The sequence below is a fragment of the Gigantopelta aegis genome, chromosome 15, assembly GCF_016097555.1.
Source record: "Gigantopelta aegis isolate Gae_Host chromosome 15, Gae_host_genome, whole genome shotgun sequence".
Taxonomy (NCBI): Eukaryota; Metazoa; Mollusca; class Gastropoda; order Neomphalida; family Peltospiridae; genus Gigantopelta; species Gigantopelta aegis.
The window spans coordinates 40,400,151-40,413,957 of NC_054713.1; the positions used below are offsets into that span (position 1 = coordinate 40,400,151).

A 13,807-nucleotide genomic window follows, 5' to 3' on the forward strand; every position below is an offset into this window, starting at 1 on the left:
GAGACAGAATGACGGAAGGAAATGTTTTATTTAACGATGCACTCAACACATTTTATTGACGGTCATATGGCATCAGAAATATGGTGAAGGACCACACAGATATTAAGGGAGGAAACCCGCTGTCGCCACTTCATAGGCTACTCTTTTCAGTTAGCAGCAAGGGATCTTTTATATGCACCATCCTACAGACAGGATAGCACATACCATGGCCTTTGATGTACCAGTCGTGGTGCACTGGCTGGAGCGAGAAATAGCCCAATGGGCCAACTGAAAGGGATCGATCCTAAACTGACCGCACATCAAGCGAGTGCTTTACCACTGGGCACAAAATGACGGAGACGAAACTTAACAATTCCCTCCGGACCAGATGGACTGGTAGCAGACTAAATAAAACGTTTACTCACCGGACACAATGAGAATAATGGACGCCTGGAAGGCCTGTCCTGTCTGACCCTGGACCAGACAGATGTATTCTCCCTGGTAGTCCTCTGTGATCCGTGGGATATACAGAACACCCTGGCTCACTCGGTGGTCGGGCGGCAACGGCTGGTTACCGGGGCGACGCCAGCGGATTGACGGCCGTTTCAGTCCTAGAATTACAGAAAATATTTATAGTGTTGTAGAAAAAATTGAAGTTAGATAAAAAGAGTAATTTTAGTTTTTTTATATTTAAAGCATGGAAGATGGTTCTGTTAATACCATACTAAAAAAACAAAATACTGCAGCTTCACCATTCATTTTGGTATTATTCATATGTACATTTGTGATGTACAAATGAATATTTAACCTGACCTCTGAACTATGACATTTCACCCCTATAGTCCGATGGACTGGCCCAAATATCTCAACTGCCAATCAAATGGTTAAATTCTTCTGAAGATTCCTGGGAAAACTGTTCAGGTCATGTGACAGTTATTTCCTTCCTTGCTTCCTTCCTTCCTCGGAGCACCATCGGCAGGAGAACGGAAGCAGGGAAGTTGGGTAAAGCAAAGGTCAGGTTAGGTACAAAACAAAAATGCCTTTTGTCTCGTGTTAAATGTTTGTGGTATTTTATTTGTTGATAATTGTTAACAGTCTCTTAAATTAGTGAATTAATTTTTTTTAATTAACATTATTTCATTACTTAACAATTCAGTCTTATTAAGTTAACAGAACAATCTTGACTCATTCAGACATTTTCACAGCCATGCAGACTCTTTGTTTTTATACACCTTCCTCCGAAAGCATACATCAGAAATGCTCATTTTGAAAATGATATTTTATAAACCAAAAATGTTCTTGCATTCAAAGTCTACACTGGCCCCTAAAAATGTTTGTCATTGTGAACATGCAGCCCCTAATAGATTTAGTAAAATATTGACGAACAATGTAGCACTACTGTTTACCTCTTGCGGTGCAGGTGAGTTCAACAGACTGACCCTCCACCAGTGACAAGCGGTCAGGCCCCTGGATGTCCACCATTACATCCCCTGGTGACACACCACTGTCCAACACTGGCAAAAAACAAGCAACAGATGACAGATTAGAAACAAAGGAAAGGAATGTTTGTTTAATGACACCTCAACACATTTTAAACTATGGATATTTGGTGTCTAACGTATAGAAAGGAAAGGAATGTTTGTTTAACGACACCTCAACTCATTTTAAACTACAGATATTTGGTGTCTAACGTATAGAAAGGAAAGGAATGTTTGTTTAATGACACCTCAACACATTTTAAACTATGGCTATTTGGTGTCTAACGTATAGAAAGGAAAGGAATGTTTGTTTAATGACACCTCAACACATTTTAAACTACAGATATTTGGTGTCTAACGTATAGAAAGGAAAGGAATGTTTGTTTAATGACACTTAAGCACATTTTAAACTATGGATATTTGGTGTCTAATGTATAAAAAGGAAAGGAATGTTTGTTTAACGACACCTCAGCACATTTTAAACTACGGATATTAGGTGTCTATCATGTGTAAATGAAAGGAATGTTTAACAACATCTCAGCACAATGTAAACTATGGCTTTTTGGTACCTAACATATTGAAAGGAATGGAATGTTTGTTTAATGACACCTCAGTGCATAAGATACAATTTAAAAAAAAGCAGAAACCACTATGCCATTTAAGAACAGAATGTGATAATTTTCAACGTTCATGGAAGTACATGTATGAACAATATAACTGTTTTACACACTGTGTGAGCGCCATTACCTGTCAGATCCACCGAGGCTTCATCCCGCCCTCGGTCGTTTGATGCAATACAAATATATCGACCCTCGTCCGTTTTTCTAACCGAGTCGAAAATCAGACTGGCCGAGCCTTGTTCCGGTTCATACGCCTCGGGCAGTATGTCACTTCGTCGCGGAGTCTGACTTCGCCAGTGAACATTCGGGGTCGGTTCACCTTCTCCCGTGCACTCAAGCGTGACTCGTTCACCGACGATTGATGTGACAAGGTGGCCAGGAGATATGCTGACTTTCGGAGGACCTTTGAAGAGAAAATTAAAAAAATTAAATTTTGTTTAGTTTAACGACACCACTAGAGCACATTGATTTATTTAAACATCTGGAACATAATGAGATTATTATTGAAAGTAATTTGAAAGAAATTAAAAAAACAAAAACATTGGACGAAACAGAATCTGGAAAATGTTACAGGGTTTTTAAAAACAAATTGGGAGGGTTAACATGTACAAAATCAGACTGGCTGAGCCTTGTTCTGGTTCATACGCCTCGGGCAGTATGTCACTTTGTCGCGGATTCCTAATTCATCAGTGAACTAGGAATCAGTCAGAATTTCATCACTGATTATTTTTAATGTTGAGAATTCAATTCTGAGAAATATATACTGAAAACTGTGAGCCTGCAAATTTAACATATTCACATTAGTCTGTTTGTCAGATCACTTAACCTTGCAGTTCAGTACCTACAATTGATCTTTGTGGTTTTTACACCTGTGGAAGGTACTGATTGAGGATCCAAGGGGATGCAAACTTGGCACCCGTGAGCATTTTGAAATATTCAATATGGCGTCCATACCTATATATATAGGTGTGAGACTCAAGCATTGTAAGGCATTAAAATCATATAATAGGTGTCCACGTTGTTTATTGGTCAGAATCTCAAACGTTGACCAATTGTCAGCGCGCTTATTTCCAGCGCCTTCTCCAACCAGACAAAATGTCACTCCTTGCGAAAGTTCCAACCTGAGAGCTCTGCACTTATAATTTGCATACGTATTCCTCTTTATGACAGCAAGCTTGACATTATGAACTACTTTTTCATGTCATGTAACTTTACTTATAGATAAAAAATGTTTTTTATACATCATGACCCCTAAAACAACTTCAACTGTTTTGTCATAGGTGATAAAAAATGCCCTAAATATTGCCAGTTGTTTGTTTTGGCAGCCATCTTGGATGCCATGTTGAATAGGCCTACTAGTATTTCTAAATGCTCAAGGGTGCAAAATTTGGAAAGATGCAAAAACCGCAAAGAACAACTGTGTGTAACGAAATGCAAGATTCAACCAAAAATGAGGGTTTGGTCAACAAGACTACACCAGATCTAGCTGGAGACCTAATATGTATCCGATTTAGACAGGATCCAGTGTTTAGATGGTCACATTTTAGAATCTAGAAAATTCGGGATTATGAAACTTTGCCAGTTTTGACAGGATTCCAGTTTAGACAGGTTTTACTGTAATAATAACAACAATAAACAACAACAGTAATGATAAATTAATAATAATAATAATAATAATAAAATAATATTAACAGCAATAATATCAACAATAATACAAAACTTTTTATTAATATTATTAATATAAATAAAAATAAAAGTTTGTAATTTGAGTTTCTGTAATATACTATTTTCCTAATGGCCACCTTCAATTTTGAGTACAGCGGTAGCGGTGACGGTGCCGACTGCATTGGTGGCGGTACAGATGTACGCTCCCTGCTCATCACCAGTCACACTCTTGAACATGATGACACCGTTCTCGACCATGATGTCAGTCGTTGACGTAAACGCCTCTCCGTTTGCCCTGAAAACATGCAGAACATTTAAGAATTAAAAGTTTGTTGATATTTTAAAGTTTAAAAAAAAAATGCAATTTTGATGAATAAATAAAAATAAAGAAATACAACATATCCCCATGGTGCAGAGAATAATAAAATCCTCACCTTGACCAGACGATTTCTGGAGATGGAATTCCTCCGGTAACTCGACACTGGAAAAGTGCACTTCCTCCTCTTGAGATAGTCTGAGAGAGTTCCGGGTACAACTCCAAAACAGGCAGCTCTCGTCCTAAATCAAACAATATTAACAATTAGTAAAGATCCACGTATAATTCTAAAACAGGCAGCTCTTGTCCTGAAACAGTTAGTACAGATCCCGGTATAACTCTAAAACAGGCAGCTCTTGTCCTGAAACAATTAGTAAAGATCCCGGTTTAACTCTAAAACAGGCAGCTCTTGTCCTGAAACAGTTAGTAAAGATCCCGGTATAACTCTAAAACAGGCAGCTCTTGTCCTGAAACAATTAGTAAAGATCCCGGTATAACTCTAAAACAGGCAGCTCTTGTCCTGAAACAGTTAGTAAAGATCCCGGTATAACTCTAAAACAGGCAGCTCTTGTCCTGAAACAGTTAGTAAAGATCCCGGTATAACTCTAAAACAGGCAGCTCTTGTCCTGAAACAGTTAGTAAAGATCCCGGTATAACTCTAAAACAGGCAGCTCTCGTCCTAAAACAATCAATAACAACAATCAGTAAAGATCCCGGTTTATTATCAACATGGTTCAACATAACCGAGTTAATAATAATCATACGAAGCACACGTGTAATAACAAGTGTGATGACGTAATTTTGGGAAGCGACGTCATAACATGACGTTGCTTTTCCAGTCCTAACTCAGACTGTGCATTCGATATATGACGTCATTTCGTCGTCTCGTTCTAGTTCATATAATAATCTCTATATAACTCTAAAAATGGCAGCTCTCGTTCTAAAACAAACAATATCAACAATCAGTAAAGTTCTAAAATGACTTACTTTCAAAATTTAGAGGGCAAAGTAACAGAGAGCTTAGGTTGGTTATGAAAATAAATAATATTTTTATTTCAGTATAAAAGTACAAATCCATATAATGACAAAAAGAACTTACTTTCAACATCTACAGAGCACACAGGCAGAGAGCTTAGATTATGTATAAAATGAAACAGTATTTTTAATCCATTATATTATATAAGTATAATTCTACATGTGTATGTTGACAAAAACAACTTACTTTTAACATTTAGAGGACAAAGAAGCAGACAGCTTCTAGTCCGTCCCACAGGGATCACCTTTTTTCTATACTATGGAATACTTATTTCTGAGCCGATTGATTTGTAAATTGCACACAAAAATAAAATAAAATTCTTATTTCTAAAAGACTTACTTTTTTTTCTTATGTCAAACCAAACTAAAATTATTTACAAATTTGTTTTTTTTATAAAATGATGGGACAGACTATAGGTTAGTTATAAAAAGAAATAATCTTTCTACTTACTCCATTATAGTTTACCTCAGAGAAATCATATTTTTATTCCATTATTTTGTAATAAGAAATCAGTATGTTTTTAGAAACAACTTACTTTCCACATCTATCATGCCAGATGCCATTGCTCGTCCCACGACGTTTTCCGCATGACAAACATACACTCCGCGGTCTGCCATCGTTGCCTGGGATATTCTCAGAATCTCACCGTTACTTGTGATCTAAAAGCAAAGGAAAGCAAAACTTACAGTTTGTTTTGTTTAATGACACCACTAGAGCACACTTGATATATTAATCATCGGCTACTGGATGTCAAACATTTGGTAATTTTTATTTATAGTCTTAGAGAGAAAACACGCTACATTTTTCTATTAGTAGCAAAGGACTTTTTATATGCACTTTCTGGCAGACAGGGCAGCATATATCATGGCGTTTGAGATATCATTCATGGTAGCAAGGAAAACAATGTGTGTTTAATGACTCCTCAGCATATTGTTCAATCAGCATCTATTAGGAAACAGTTTGAACAATGCATTACATAAAATATAGCTGAGTTGCCTCCCTTAAAGACCAAAAAAACTAAGACGGATCGATACACACAAACCAACCTCGGTAGTGTTGTGGTTAAGCCATTGGACATAAGGCTGGTAGGTAAAGGGTTCACAGCCCGGTACCGGCTCCCACCCAGAGCCAGTTTTAACGACTCAATGGGTAGGTGTAAGACCACTACACCCTCTTCTCTCTCACTAACCACTAACAATTAACCCACTGTCCTGGACAGGCAGTCCAGATAGCTGAGATAGGTGCCCAGGACAGCTTGCTTGAACCTTAATTGGATATAAGCTTGCAAATTAGTTGAAATGAAAATGATACACACTATGAAGGAAGGAAGGAAATATTTTATTTAACGACGCACTCAACACATTTTATTTATGGTTATATGGCGTCGGACATCTAGTGAAGAACCACACAGATATTGAGAGAGGAAACCCATTGTCACCACTTCATGAGCTACTCTTTTCAATTAGCAGCATGAGAGCTTTTATATACACCATCCCACATACAGGACAGTAGATACCATGGCCTTTGTTACACCAGTTGTGGAGCACTGGCTGGAACGAGAAATAGCCCAATGAGCCCACTGATGGAAATAGATATCACACACACATACATACAAACACACCCACCCACACACGTCAGAGGTAATGACTAGAGTTTGTACCTGGTGATTACTGGAGAGTTCCCCTCTTCCTCAACTCCATGTTATTGTGGGTTTCGGTTTACCACTAGCAATACATAACACAGACCACCTCCACCCACCACAACACACACGTCAGAGGTAATGACTAGAGTTTGTACCTGGTGATTACTGGAGAGTTCCCCTCTTCCTCGACTCCATGTTATTGTGGGTTTCGGTTCACTACTAGCAACACATAACACAGACCACCTCCACCCACCACAACACACACATGTCAGAGGTAATGACTAGAGTTTGTACCTGGTGATTACTGGAGAGTTCCCCTGTTCCTCGACTCCATGTTATTGTGGGTTTCGGTTCACCACTAGCAACACATAACACAGACCACCTCCACCCACCACAACACACACACACACGTCAGAGGTAATGACTAGAGTTTGTACCTGGTGATTACTGGAGAGTTCCCCTCTTCCTCGACTCCATGTTATTGTGGGTTTCGGTTCGCCACTGACAATACACCGTATTGATCCTGTTGACCCTTGAGCAACAACCTGCATATGTGGGTCCACCGTCACAGTGGGGGGTTGTCCTAAACATAGCAGATGAAACGGTCAAAACAGTCAACACATGTCAGTACAAACTCAATTAACACCACATGTCAATGCAAACCAAATTACCATATTTGATCGGATATTAGCCCATGTCTTTGAATAAGTGCCCACCTCTGTTTTGACCTAATTTAAGAAATTAGGCCCTTATTCGTAAATAAGTTCACCCGCCACCTCATCCCCTTATCACAGTAAATAAAACGAAAATGAAAGTCTGCTCAAAGTTCATTCAAATGGTCATACCTGCTGCAGGAACACTGTAAGAAACAATTAAACACAAATGTAACACCATCTTATTACCACCAGGGAGATTTGGCAGTCTAACAGTGTGTAACATTGTTTTCAACTTCATGTCTGTAGTTTTCTTTGATCTACCCAAGCACAATACATGTCTGAACTAAAACCAATGTTGATTTCTGAAACCACACTGGGTCTCCTGTTATGATAATTAGGCAAATACCTTATTCTGATTCGATATGAACAGACTAGCCCCATCCCATACTAAGCTCACAATGAGTTGGATTGGCCCCCTGGGCTTATTTCCGGACAAATACCGTAAATATATTGAGCTTTACTTAAAATGCACCTCCTAATTTCAGTTATTTCTTAGATATGGGCATGTTAAATGATCTCCCATACCCATCTAATGGTGTCACATGCATGCAATTTGTATGGCATTTGTTATGACATTTAAGTCTCGGACTCTATTACAGTCTTGAGTGTAGACTCTAAAAGATTTATAAGCACCAGGTCAGGTGTTTTTTCTTACTGTGTATGTCTGGTTCGATGGTCAGGACAGTTCTGCCCGATGCGATTTTGCCGGCCGGAGTGGTACCCTTACAGATGTAGTTTCCACTGTAGGACGGCTGCACATTGGGCAGAGTCAACACACCGTTGTCTTGGGTGGAGCCTGAAAACAACAAAACAAAACAAAAATCATCATTTATTGCCATTAGACCAGTCTCAGTGTTAGTCAGTGGTGTAGTAGTGACGCCATCAGACATACATGTAAGAATGGTAGGTACCCCGGTACCAGCTCCCACCCCCCAGAGCAAGTTTTAACGACTCAGTGGCTAGGTGTAAGGCCACTACACCATCGTCTCTCTCACTAACCACTAATCTACTGGTAGGTATAGGGTTCGCAGCCCGGTACCGGCTCCCACCCCCCAGAGCAAGTTTAACGACTCAGTTGCTAGATGTAAGGCCACTACACCATCGTCTCTCTCACTAACCACTAATCTACTGGTAGGTACAGGGTTCGCAGCCCGGTACCGGCTCCCACCCCCCAGAGCAAGTTTAACGACTCAGTGGCTAGATGTAAGGCCACTACACCGACTTCTCTCTCACTAACCACTAATAACTAATCCACTGTCCTGGACAGACTGGCTTGATAGGTCATGAACATGCTTGAACCATAATTGGATATAAGCATTAGGAGAGGGCCTCACAAGTTGAATAACTTGTGCCTAATTCCTTTATAAATGTGTATATATATTTATCATATTACATCTTACATTTTCAGTGCAATCAAAGTATGTGATATTTTTCAGATCACATACTTTAAGAATTTGATAACTTTGCAAATTAGATGTAAATTAGTCGAGGTCTCGGCACTAGGTTTATTGACATTTAAGCAAACGTACTTGGATGACACTCCAGGATTGACATATGCATTCATAGTCATCAAATAAAAACATTTCAATGGCAATTTGACACTGAAAGCTGTCCAGCGTTCAAAAAACAAAAAATGTTAGGCATAACTTTATTTTGATGTAAGGACATCCAAAATGACGTCATTTGAGTTTGACATCATTTAAATATCTAGTAATGGCGGACTGGAATTAAAGTTGCATGTGCAGTTTACAAAAACACGTTGTATTAAGCTTGAGCTTATATGGTAAAGAGATTATTACCCTCGTGTATTTCGGTATCATCAATATCATATATTAAGAATAAAAATAATGTATTATGCTCGCCAGAGGCTCGCATAATACAATTTTTATTCCTAATATATGATATTGATGATACCGAAAAACACTCTGGTAATAACCTCTATATATATATATACATTATATGCAATAAAATATGTTTTCAATAAAATATGAAAATAAATATTTACAAAAAGAATCAAGTTTAGTGTTCTATAAAAGCTATACCTGCAGGTACTACAAATATGTGAGAACAGCTTCAGTGATTCACACGGTTTGTGGATGATTTTGTTTGTTCATACCCAGAAGAATGTAAAAGAAATAACAGACAATCCTTAAATAAAGAAGGGCTATGAAAAGTTGAGTGTTCTCTAAAAGTTGTTTATCTATAGAGGGCTATGAAAAGTTGAGTGTTCTCTAAAAGTTGTTTATCTATAGAGGGCTATGAAAAGTGGAGTGTTCTCTAAAAGTTGTTTATCTATAGAGGGCTATGAAAAGTGGAGTGTTCTCTAAAAGTTGTTTATCTATAGAGGGCTATGAAAAGTGGAGTGTTCTCTAAAAGTTGTTTATATATAGGGGGCTATGAAAAGTGGAGTGTTCTCTAAAAGTTGTTTATATATAGAGGGCTATGAAAAGTGGAGTGTTCTCTAAAAGTTGTTTATATATAGAGGGCTATGAAAAGTTTAGTGTTCTCTGAAAGTTGTTTATATATAAAGGAGGGCTATGAAAAGTTGAGTGTTCTCTAAAAGTTGTTTATATATAGAGGGCTATGAAAAGTTTAGTGTTCTCTAAAAGTTGTTTATATATAGAGGGCTATGAAAAGTTTAGTGTTCTCTAAAAGTTGTTTATATATAGAGGGCTATGAAAAGAGGAGTGTTCTCTAAAAGTTGTTTATATATAGAGGGCTATGAAAAGTTGAGTGTTCTCTAAAAGTTGTTTATATATAGAGGGCTATGAAAAGTTTAGTGTTCTCTAAAAGTTGTTTATATATAGAGGGCTATGAAAAGTTTAGTTTTCTCTAAAAGTTGTTTATATATAGAGGGCTATGAAAAGTTGAGTGTTCTCTAAAAGTTGTTTATATATAGAGGGCTATGAAAAGTTGAGTGTTCTCTAAAAGTTGTTTATATATAGAGGGCTATGAAAAGTTGAGTGTTCTCTAAAAGTTGTTTATATATAGAGGGCTATGAAAAGTTTAGTGTTCTCTAAAAGTTGTTTATATATAGAGGGCTATGAAAAGTGGAGTGTTCTCTAAATGTTGTTTATATATAGAGGGCTATGAAAAGTGGAGTGTTCTCTAAAAGTTGTTTATATATAAAGAAGGGCTATGAAAAATGGAATGTTCTCTAAAAGTTGTTTATATATAGAGGGCTATGAAAAGTTGAGTGTTCTCTAAAAGTTGTTTATATATAAAGGAGGGCTATGAAAAGTGGAGTGTTCTCTAAAAGTTGTTTATATATAAAGAATGGCTATGAAAAGTGGAGTGTTCTCTAAAAGTTGTTTATATATAGAGGGCTATGAAAAGTTGAGTGTTCTCTAAAAGTTGTTTATATATAGAGGGCTATGAAAAGTTGAGTGTTATCTAAAAGCTATAAATGTTGTTTTGTATATAAAGGAGGGCTATGAAAAGTTTAGTGTTCTATGAAAGTTGTTTATATATAAAGGAGGGCTATCAAATTTTAGTGTTCTAAAAAGTCATTTATATATAAAGAAAGGCTATGAAACTTTTAGTGTTCTATAAAAGTTGTTTATATATAAAGGAGGGCTATGAAAAGTCAAGTGTTCTATAAAAGCTCTACCTGCAGGCAGTCCTAGCCTCTCTCTGCTCCACACGAGTAGGACGTCTCCTCCGTGTTCAGAGTAACACTCCAGCGTTACAGTCTGTCCAACAATGGCCGTCACTCGCGTCTGTCGTACCACGATCACAATGTCGGGCTCTAAAAGAAAAAAAAGATTTCGGAATGCTATGCTGCCATAGAAAAAACTCAAAGAAAAACTGCAAGGGATGTTTTATTTGCAATCTCCCATAGGAAGGACAGCATATACCTTCGATTATGAAGGGCACTACATCATCTCTATTTGAAAAAATCCTGAATCCATTGATGATAATTTATCCTACAAATGTATGTGCTCAGCAACCATTTAGTTACATCTTGACCTCCATCCTTTTATTTAGATGAATCCAGTTTGGGTTGTTAAAAATATTTATTAGCAATTTGGTAAATAAGTTAACTATTGAAAATGTGTAACCAAATTAAATTTTTGACAATGGAAAAAACCCAAAACTGTATAGCCTAAACATGCTATTCTCAACTTCAGTTTTGAGAGAATTTATTATAAAATATATTCACCAAATTCAACTTGAATTCGTATAGTGATTTCAATAATGTGATTGTAAACTATGTAAACAAACCATATCTAGAACAAGGAAGAAATGTTTGATTTAATGACACACTCAACACATTTTATTCACAGTCATATGGAAATCAAATATATGGTTAAGGACCATACATATAATAAGAGAGAAAACCCACTTCTGCCACTTCATGGGTTAGTCCTTTCGATTAACATCAATGGATCTTTTATTTGCACTATCACACTGACAGGATAGTACATACCACAACCTTTGGAATATCAGCTGGAACAAGAAATAGCCGAATGGGCCCAATGACAGGGACTGATCCTAAATTACACCATCCCACAGACAGGATAGTACATACCATGACCTTTGTTGCACCAGTTATGGAGTACCGACTGTAACAAGAAATAGCCAAATGGGCACACTGATGGGGATCGATCCTAAATTACACCATCCCACAGACAGGATAGTACATACCATGACCTTTGTTGCACCAGTTATGGAGTACCGACTGTAACAAGAAATAGCCGAATGGGCACACTGATGGGGACTGATCTGAGATTGCACCATCCCACAGACAGGATAGTACATACCATGACCTTTGTTGCACCAATTATGGAGTACCGACTGTAACAAGAAATAGCCGAATGGGCACACAGATGGGGACTGATCTGAGATTGCACCATCCCACAGACAGGATAGTACATACCATGACCTTTGTTGCACCAGTTATGGAGTACCGACTGTAACAAGAAATAGCCAAATGGGCACACTGATGGGGACTGATCTGAGATTGCACCATCCCACAGACAGGATAGTACATACCATGACCTTTGTTGCACCAGTTATGAAGTACCGACTGTAACAAGAAATAGCTGATTGGGCCCACTGATGGGGATCGATCCTAAATTACACCATCCCACAGACAGGATAGTACATACCATGACCTTTGTTGCACCAGTTATGGAGCACTGGCTGTAACAATAAATAGCCAAATGGGCACACTGATGGGGACTGATCTGAGATTGCACCATCCCACAGACAGGGTAGTACATACCATGACCTTTGTTACACTAGTTATGGAGCACTGGCTGTAACAAGAAATACCCCAATGGGCCCACCGATCCTAGATTGCACCATCCCACAGACAGGATAGTACAGACTATGATCATTGTTGCACCAGTTGTGGCTTGTATGAGAAAAGGCCCGATTGGACCACTGACAGGGTTCAATCCTAAACTGACTGCATCTAAAGGAAGTACTTAACCACTGGGCTATGTCCCAAACCCTGTCTTATCCAGGGCTAGCTCTGGGTGAGCAAAACAATTCGCCAAATTATCTTTAAATATGCAAAATCCACTGTTATTTTTCAACAAAATACCAATTATTGCATGAAATGTTTTCGCCAAATCAAAATAAAATTTGCCAATTCTTCCTGAAATTCGCAACTGGCGAATTTGGCGTGTGGCAGAGCTAGCCCTGCCTTATCTATCTGACCCAGCCTGTGTACTCACCTTCCCCTTGTACGTAGAGAATAGTCCGCACTGTAGACGTTCCAGATGGATTTGTGGCCTTGCAATAATACTCTGCCTCGTCAGCCTTCGACACGGACGCAATTCGGAAGACTCCATTCTCCACAGTGGCGTAATCTGGCAATGGTCCACTCTCTCCACGTGTCCAGACAATAGTGGGCGGCGGGTTGCCCATGGCAACACACCGGAACTCCATGGATGAGCCGAGTGTGAGCTGTAGATACCGTGGCTCAATTTGAGCAGTTGGGGTAGCTAAAAAAAAAAAGATAAAAAGTTAATTTTGTTGAAAATTTTAGCTATTAAACAGTAGATAATTAATATTTATTAAACATTAATAACTCTGAGGCGAATGGGATAAAAAAAACTAGACACTGGGCGAATGTGTAAATAAAAAACTAGACACTGGGCGAATGTGTAAATAAAAAACTAGACACTGAGGCTAATCTATATGTATGACCTTAGATAACTCTAGATAAAATAAGAAGGAAGGAAATGTTTTATTTAACGACGCACTCAACACATTTTATTTACGGTTATATGGCGTCAGACATATGGTTAAGGACCACACAGATATTGAGGGAGGAAGCCCGCTGTCACCACTTCATGGGCTACTCTTTTCAATTAGCAGCAAGGGATCTTTTATATGCACCATA

The 13,807-nt window shown here is 38.2% G+C and overlaps 1 protein-coding gene across 8 annotated transcripts in view; it reads right to left on the reverse strand.

Annotated features, from left to right (window-relative positions):
* LOC121389972 (basement membrane-specific heparan sulfate proteoglycan core protein-like) overlaps positions 1 to 13,807 on the reverse strand; it is a 299,120-nt gene that overhangs the window by 36,998 nt on the left and 248,315 nt on the right. For all 8 annotated transcript variants that reach the window (XM_041521661.1, XM_041521663.1, XM_041521660.1 and 5 more), the window contains 10 exons: positions 13,137 to 13,406; positions 11,063 to 11,200; positions 8,108 to 8,248; positions 7,174 to 7,319; positions 5,630 to 5,753; positions 4,177 to 4,300; positions 3,880 to 4,037; positions 2,205 to 2,480; positions 1,386 to 1,493; positions 405 to 590 (listed from right to left, as the gene is read on the reverse strand). In XM_041521661.1, coding sequence (XP_041377595.1) covers positions 405 to 590; positions 1,386 to 1,493; positions 2,205 to 2,480; positions 3,880 to 4,037; positions 4,177 to 4,300; positions 5,630 to 5,753; positions 7,174 to 7,319; positions 8,108 to 8,248; positions 11,063 to 11,200; positions 13,137 to 13,406 — 1,671 coding nt within the window. The remainder of the gene's footprint in view (positions 1 to 404; positions 591 to 1,385; positions 1,494 to 2,204; positions 2,481 to 3,879; positions 4,038 to 4,176; positions 4,301 to 5,629; positions 5,754 to 7,173; positions 7,320 to 8,107; positions 8,249 to 11,062; positions 11,201 to 13,136; positions 13,407 to 13,807) is intronic.